General features: G+C 35.2%; 1 protein-coding gene and 1 pseudogene across 1 annotated transcript; both read left to right on the top strand.

The window, feature by feature from the left end:
* Positions 1-548, top strand: part of LOC108767528 (uncharacterized) — a 1,680-nt pseudogene extending 1,132 nt beyond the window's left edge.
* A 1,865-nt stretch (positions 549-2,413) lies between these two features.
* LOC108767518 (leucine carboxyl methyltransferase 1) lies at positions 2,414-6,992 on the top strand. Its single transcript, XM_018517436.1, has 4 exons — positions 2,414-2,859; positions 5,064-5,247; positions 5,331-5,682; positions 6,351-6,992. The coding sequence occupies exons 1-4, from the start codon at positions 2,650-2,652 to the stop codon at positions 6,553-6,555; spliced, it is 951 nt and encodes a 316-aa protein (XP_018372938.1). The 5' UTR covers positions 2,414-2,649; the 3' UTR covers positions 6,556-6,992.
* The last annotated feature ends 1,612 nt before the right edge of the window (positions 6,993-8,604 follow it).

The following is an 8,604-nucleotide window of genomic DNA, read 5'->3' as shown; positions in this document are numbered from 1 at the left end:
GTACCATGGTCCGTAGTGTGAACGAAGAATCCAAATCCGACGATCCGCAATCCCAATCCGATCCGCGTTCGCAATCCGTAGTGTGACACGGGCATTAGGCCGGAATCAGACTACGCATTATTTTTTATGACTAAACTAGTGTACACTTTTGGAACTTAAAGTGAGATAGATATACGTTTTGTAGCGGTCCGCCACGTGGGATTAGGAGAATCTCAGAATGATTGGCCTGCGTGTAGACAATAATAACAGAATATATTTTATTTAACTACAAAGTACGTTACAGTCACGAACTTCTTATCCGAGAAGAGAGAAACAGGGTGGATGGAACCTGTATCCTTGCGCCATCTGGTGGCGGCGCGTGTGTACTGTTGAGTGGATAAAAGTGTGGAAAGTGTGTCCCTACAGTTTGATATTCGTTTAAAGCGAGAAAGAGAGTTCTAGAACAGTCTAATGTAGGAACAGAAAACAGACCAATTGAAGAATGAAATTGAAGATTGAAAGATTTATGTTCGACCAATCACAGAACAAAAGAAGCCAAAGTTTCTTTGTCCTCGTCAGTCAAACAATTGTACACACTAGAAAATATTAAATACTTTGATATTAAAGCATGTTAATATTAATATTACATAATTTTGTTTTCAGTTAAGTGATCTGGAAGAAGTCGCAATTGGTGAGATAACATATTATATGGTTGGTGATAATCTGTATATTGATTTTGGATCGAAATTTTATTGCGTTTGTCAGAGACTTCTTCTCAAGAAGTCAGAGACCTGGACAGTACATATAAATCTATTTTTTTCACAAATAAATGTTATTTATGTTTAATGATATTTGCTATATATCAAATATACTGACGAATACTGTCTTATATATTGTTATTTTGTTCTTTAGATACTATGCGAGAGGATCCAATGGCTGTTCTACAATGTGCTTTTTGTTTTCTGTTTCTTGCTGTTTGTCTCGTGCCTTCTTGATCAAAAAGACAAGAGACAAACAGAGACAAACAGCAAGAAACAGGAAACAAGAAGCACATTGTAGAACAGCCGTTGGATTTGATTAAGAAAAAAGGATTTGGAATTTCTTCCAAGTTCTTAGTTGCTGAAACGGATGTAACTCTTTTGGAAGCTGATTGCACTTTAATCGACTTAATATTGTTACTTTTATAAATGGCAGAACAAAGAATAAAGACAACCAGAAGGCTGAGAATATGAGATATTTAATAATTATTAACGTTAATTTCGTGTACTATCTATTCGTGTACTATCTAATATGTTAAATAAGTTGTGGAATGTACGCATAATATGTATGTTAACAGCATATTTTCAGCAAAACAGTTTTGTACAAATAATAATTATACAGAGTATATATATCACATCGTTCACAATTTAAATTTCAAATTTTTCAGAAATATGTTTACTACTTTAAACAAGTCGTAAATAATTTGTAGCTGTAAATATGTATATTCCACTATATTTTTATTATACTTTTTGTTAAGTTTATACAGAAGTAAGTGTGGTTATATATAAGAGAATGGATTGAATTAGATTAAGATAGATTCAGATTTTTAAAAATACGCATTCGCGAACGTTAAAATGAATCCGAATGTATGTTTATTCCGTTATATACGAATTGGACGGAGCACATTTCTATCTCTTTCAATTTAAAAGTAATAGCTTTTCCGTACCTCGTAAATAATCAATTGAAAATTCTGAATAGAAAATATAGTTTGTCAGTCCAATTGAATTCAACTGACTCTAAAAAGAAAAAAAGCTTTTTGTTATTTAAAATACATATTCAGATAGATAAAATTTCAACCTATTTTAATCCGTCCTCATGTACTGGGATATACAGAATAACATGAAAAATATGTAAATATCTTTCTCATGTAAAACTTTAATATGTATAAACGTAATATACATAATTTGTATATATATGTATATATATCATTTCATATTATTTCGTGTAAAGCAAATTATATGTATATGTGATATATATATATATATAATATGTAAAGCAACATACACATAACTTGTATTGTTTCTTATATAATTTCTACATATAAATATATGTAGTTTATTTTTATATAAAAACCGTTGTGTGTGTGCGCATAAAAGATTTTTTGTGAAATTCAAATATATCGCTCATTTGCTACGATAACATCGCAAACATTGTCATTTTGGTGCGTTTAACATTTATTAAACAAGAAGGATAAAACGATGCTTAAAGTGTTGTGAACGCCAAAGTGAACACAGCCTCTGCGTTATAATATTATCGACAGGGTCAGAAAATGGATGTAGCCATGTAGTTCCCAAACCAAAAATGCTGTATTGGCGGTAGTGTACGGATGATTTCGACGGTAACAGAAAAAAGACTGGCATAACCTCTCTCAGGTTTCTCTTTGCTCTGACTTTGACAGATCCGCGATAGTTCGCAGTAAGAGCGCATCATCTCTAGGATATTCGCGCGGTTTGCGCGAGTGATAGAATGCTCGTTTCCATCTGATATATCGGAAGAGTGAGAGGGAGAGTTAAAAGTGTGCGTGTGCATCGTCGTGTGTTTACGCGTGAGAGAAAGAGAGAGAGAGGAGAGAGAAAAATAGGGTGAGAGCGAGCGGTGCGGCAATCCGCCACTGTCCCCGGCGCCGGTGGGATGATCAAGGATATGGCGGACGATGAGGCCATACAGGCCACCAACGACGACGCTAGCGAGTGCAAGCGTTACGCGGTGCAACTCGGCTATTGGTGCGACCCGTTCATCAGCCTGTTCGTGAAGCAGACCGCCCGGAAGGCGCCTGAGATCAATCGCGGTTACTACGCCAGAGTCAAGGGCATCGAGCTCTTCGTCGAGAATTTCCTCAAGGTGAGCGTTTGATCCGCCGAGCGGATCTCTCGTCCCTTCGATTTTTCCTTACTTCCTCCTTTCCTTTTATTTCGTATAAACGTTCTTCCTGTTCCCCAAGGACGTGCAACGTGACCGTGACGCGACCGAAGGGAACGGTCTCATCATCGTTCGAACGCGGCACTCTGAAAAAGTCGCTCGTTCCTCTTGCTGCACCTTCTGCACTCTCCGCGTCTCATCCCGCTTCTTTTCCCGCTTGTCGTTGGAGTACGGACTGATTTTACGTTCATTCCTTTCGCTCATATTTTCCGCTTCCTATGTCCTTGATAAACATCCGTTTGTTTCTGAATTATGGAAAACCTAGAATGCATGAATCCTCTCGTTGTGAACGTGGAAGAAGTGCAGAACCAAGAAAGTGCAGATGGGAACGAGCCCGCTCGCGGCGGGTCTAACCTAGAACGCGAATCGGAAACAATCGGGATGACGAGGAGAGAAAGAGAGGGAGCGAATGAGGAGGAGAGAGAGAGAGTGAGTGAATGCGAGGGGGTGAGGAGGGAGAATACAGCTGATCCGGGCAGGAACGTGTGCCGTGGCAGAAACCTTGACCCGCCGACGGCCGAGGCCCTGTCCTAATTCCCGTGAGATTCCTCGCTTCTGTATCGTGATGACTAACCGATATATAGGTCAATGAAAAACGCGCGAAGCGGCGCGGCACGGCGCGTGCGGCTCTCGTGCTTCTTATTTTCTATGCCTGGCACCGGCCGCACGCGGTTGCGGAATTCGCCCTGTAATAGCGGGACAAAAATATTCCGTCCGGTTACGTATAAAACGGCCGCCGCGTTTTCCGCTTTTAAGTTAAACTTGGCTCGAGCGCTGCTAAACCGCTGAGATATATATGTATATATATATATATATACGCGTATAATATATAGTCTTATGAGCATAAAAACGAAAAATCAATTATCTTCTACAGTGGCAATAGAATGTAGCTTTAGCCTGTTAGGAAAATTAATGACAGCATTTTACATTGAAGTAAAGTGAATTCTGTTTAATTTATTATGTATATTATACTTATTTATAATAAATATATTGTATTATTTATTTATTTGTTGTACACATTGCAATTTGATTTTATTTGGAATTACAAACGTCTCTTATTAATAATTTTGTCTAAATTAACTTAAGGCGGGGGTGTTTATTTTTTTTTAATCTTATAGCTTTTTCAGTAAAATTTATTGTAAGTATTTTATTCCTTGCCTCAAAATAGGTTCTGTCTTTTTTAATTTATTATATTATTGTATACATCGAAACCATTTTATTTGGAATTGCAAACATCTGCACTTATATGAATTTATTAATAATTTTTTCTAAATTAAGTAAGGGCAAGGCGTTTATTTTTAAAAAATCTTATAGCTTTTTTTTCAAGTAAAATTTGTTGTAAGTATTTTATTCCTTGCCTCAAAATAGGTTCTGTCTTCTTTAATTTATTATATTATTGTATACATCAAAACCATTTTATTTGAAATTGCTAACATCTGCACTTATACGAATTTATTAATAATTTTTTCTTAATTATAGGACTAATTTTTTTAGTAAGATTTATTATAATTATTGTATCCTTGTCTCAAAATGGGTTTTCTCTCTTTTTGAATATATATTATTGTATGGCAACGTTTTTATTTGGAATTGCAAACATCTGCACTTAACGTGAATTTATTCATAATTTTTTTTAAGCTATCTTGGAGGGTGGGAGGATTAATTTTTTTAATTTTATAGTTATTTTCTTTGAGAAAAATTTATTATAATAATTTGTTCCTTGCCTAAAAATATGTCATTGTTTCAGCGTTATTATAATGACTTCTCAATCTATAAAAATTAAATAAGAGATTAATCGAGAGTATATATATATATATATATATATATATATTGTTTAATATAATTTTAAAATAAGATATTCAAAGAATATTAATCTTATAATTGAAAGCTATTGGAAAAATGTTATTAAAATAATCTTGCTTTGTGTGTATTTATAAAGTATAAGAAAGTGAAAGAAATTCTTTATAAATCAGAATTATCTTGCTTTGTGTATATTTATAAAGCACAACAGAGTGAAAAGAACACTTTAATCGTACAATATATAAATTACACGTTATATATTACAAGATTAAAAAGTAGCCATTGTATTTTTAATATCAGTCTCAAGGATGAATTTTCTATTTACGCAGCTTTCTGGCGGTAAAGGTCAGATCATAAACTTGGGTGCTGGTTTTGACACTCTTTATTGGAGACTCAGGGAGACAGGGAATAGTCCTGCGAATTTCGTGGAACTCGACTTTCCCAGCATAACTGCAAAGAAATGTTATCACATTAAGAAGCACAAGCAATTAATCGATATGCTAAACACCGAAGGTATTCTATTACTCGATCGTTACCTCGTCACCTTTGCGTACTCGCATTTTTTTTAATTACACGGGCAACTGCATACTTTTCAGACGGAGAAATCCGATTTTCGACCACAGACCTGCACGCCGCGAACTATCATCTGGTTGGTACAGATCTGCGACACATAGCGGAGCTAAATAACAAATTGGCCCAAGCCGAAGTCAATTTCAATTCACCTACTATGTTCCTCGCAGAATGTGTTCTAGTGTACGTAGACGCTAGCGCGACATCGTCGCTATTGAAATGGCTAGCGGGCAAGTTTCCGAACAGTCTTTTCGTCAGCTACGAACAGGTCAACATGAAGGACAAATTCGGTCAGGTCATGTTATCGAACCTTCGCAGCCGTGGATGCTTATTGGCGGGCGTGGAGGATTGTGAGTCGTTAGAGACTCAACAGAGACGGTAGGTGCATCCTCATTAATTCGAACAATGTCAAGTTTGATAGAAAATTGAGAAACCTAGAATTTTAAGGAGGAAATTTTTCATTTTTTTTTTATCTTTGAAAATCGAAGACTTTCGTGGAATTTTATCGGTATTTAGAGAAATTTTTGCAATTTTACTTTCAAATTTAAATTCTGTGCTTTTTTGAAAACTTGTTTCTTTTATTATTTTTTCTTAATAATACAAAATGTCGACAATCGGTTAGCAATAATATGGTATATACATGCGCGTATATTTACGTTCATTATATCGCGAATTTATCAAGAAAATCAAGGTAACATTAGAAGACAATAACACAACAAAAAAGAGTATACAACAGAATTACAGAAGTAACTTACTGATATTGTAGTGAGCTTTCCCTACACTTACCCTATAAATTCGCAACTCCAATTAAAGAATAGATACAGTCTCCTGGAATCCCTGTCTTCTAGTAATTTACAGTATGTAGTTTGCATTATTTGCATTCCATTTAATTTCAAAGTCACATTAAACCATTCTTTAAACTTACCTACAATTTTGAATGAAAATATCTTGAAAATCTGGGAAATCTCAAGGAATTATTTTACAAGATTTCGGTAAACACTCCGTGTGTTTCGACAGGTCGATAATTCAACTCGCAACTGTTGCAGATTTACCATAAACAATTGGGAAGGCACGAGTGCGTGGACGATGGTGGATGTTTATGATTCACTGCCTGTAATGGATCGTAGTCGAATCGAGCACATAGAGATGCTGGACGAACGAGAGCTCCTTACCCAGCTGCTCCAGCATTACTGCATCGCCGTTGCTTGGAACGGACAAACATTTAAAAATCTGTCTATAGCACAGGGTTAGGTGTCACCTCCTAACTCCTTCTCTCTGTGTCTCTCTTGCGAGTTACTCCAGGTAATGACATCATGTAATTCGGGCTCGACGAGCCCTCGTAAGTTACGTAATACCCCGATCAACTGCAGAAGATTAACATTTCTCAGATTGCGCTTAAGCACAAAAATGGTCGTAATTGAGTCGTAATAATTGTCGATTGATTAAAACATTGTGCGTTGACCTACGACTATGACTCATGTTTCACGATTCAGTTGTGATCATTTCTGTGCTGAGGCCCTTAATCGATGAAATGAAATAGTCTATGTTACGAGAAAATAGTGTCCTTTTAAAAATGCTTTTAATTTTTCGTCTACAGAAACATCTCGCCGTAATGATTTTTATATAAGCTTTAAGTATATTCTCCGTTCTTCACTTCTAAGGGAAGGGCCAAATAGTGTACACGGGTTTCGTCGAACTTTAAATATGTTTTGGTATTTACACTGTTAGAAATGTAACCACAAGTTTTACATGTAAATAAAGCTCGTGGTTATGAACGAAATTAAAAGTAATGATTTAACTGAAAATTAAGTTACAGTAGTTACTTAAATGTAATAAACGTATATTTATGAAATTTAATGTACTTTTCATAAAATTTTGTGAAAAATACATTAAAATTCATAAATTTTCATGAGCAATACATTAAATTTAATGTAATGTCATAAAATTAAGTTCAAATTGTGTAACTTAGTTTGGGAACTTTTAATTGTACTGCGAAACGATATTATTCGTATGGTTGCAAGCGTTAAAATAATTGTATAATTTATTATGAAATAATCATTTTTCTATTACGTTGCCTAATCATTAAACGCACATTCTATAAAAATGTACATGCATAAAGAAAAGCGCACAAAAAACTTCCGGTACAAAATTCTCATAAATACTTGAATATCGTGTGGTGCCACTTGCTCATGAATTAATACTAAATATATTTAAAGTTAGATTAAATTCGTGTGTACACTACTTGGTTCTTCTCTTGTAAGTACGTATTGTACGCATCACGAGTTATTTAACGAGCGTTGCAACGAGAGAAAGAGGGAGATGCGATTGCGACGATTGAATTGCGTGAGATACGTTATGCGACTAGCTGATGAATGGCGGCCGAACAAGTTCTAACATCCTTTCGCAAACGATATTTCCAGTCATCCTAATTTACATGCGACATATCTAAATTATGTGTAATGTATAACGATTCTACCCACAAAAGATCGTTTCGCTCTTCATTACAGACTTATGTATAAAGTTTTATGGTCGTTATTATAATTATTATAGATCGCTATTGTTATATAAGGCTTGCTCTTTTTAGCTGAACTTCTTGCATACTTTATTTTTCCTCCTTTTTTCATATCGGAGAGGAAAAGAGAAGATACAAACTGAAGAAGCTCATCTAAAAAGGACAGTTATAGTCGTAGCCAAACGGTGCGACGCAATGCGCAGAGTAATTTATTATAATATTATTGAAATATCAATAACAATTCAACTTATTAAGTTTTTGCCAGTTTGTTATATTCCAGTATTATAATTTTTTCGTTTTAATAAGTAAAGTTGTAGAACCCGCGTGCTGGATGCGAAAGATAATTTCATACATACAAGATCTGCAAAATCTGTTTTTTTATCTGTTTTTTACGATTTCCGTGCATAAACAGGAAACGCGCTCTTGCTGTGCAGATAGAAAAAGGTCTAATGAGAAAAAAAAGTCTAGAAAGACGTAGTAGAAAGTACAGCTAAAAAAGCGCGGATCTATATTTTTAATCTTTCATCGCAAAAAAAAATACAAAGCTATTTTTCTGAAAACATTTTTCGTACATAGAACTTCGATTCTACGAAAGTCTTAACGTATTCCGATATTTAAGAAACTGTGTAAAATTATTCCTTACACGCGCGCGACTCGGTCCTTGTGTGTGAGTGTGTATTATATGTTAGAGTTTACTGAATTATTGAGCCGTGATAAGGCGATTAGTGTTACGGTGCAAGCGCTATAAGCGGTCAGTTTCGTATAAGCGCGTATCTTGCGAGCCGCGC

This window comes from Trachymyrmex cornetzi, unplaced genomic scaffold, assembly GCF_001594075.2.
Source record: "Trachymyrmex cornetzi isolate Tcor2-1 unplaced genomic scaffold, Tcor1.1 scaffold687, whole genome shotgun sequence".
Lineage (NCBI taxonomy): Eukaryota > Metazoa > Arthropoda > Insecta > Hymenoptera > Formicidae > Trachymyrmex > Trachymyrmex cornetzi.
This window is presented reverse-complemented; position numbering and strand designations above follow the sequence as displayed.

Bases quoted from the DNA above. Each gene is read 5' to 3' on its own strand.
- LOC108767518 (XM_018517436.1), top strand. From the start codon at position 2,650: ATGATCAAGGATATGGCGGACGATGAGGCCATACAGGCCACCAACGAC. The intron at 2,860-5,063 runs GTGAGCGTTTGA...CTATTTACGCAG, and splicing joins TCGTCGAGAATTTCCTCAAG to CTTTCTGGCGGTAAAGGTCA. The intron at 5,248-5,330 runs GTATTCTATTAC...CATACTTTTCAG, and splicing joins CGATATGCTAAACACCGAAG to ACGGAGAAATCCGATTTTCG.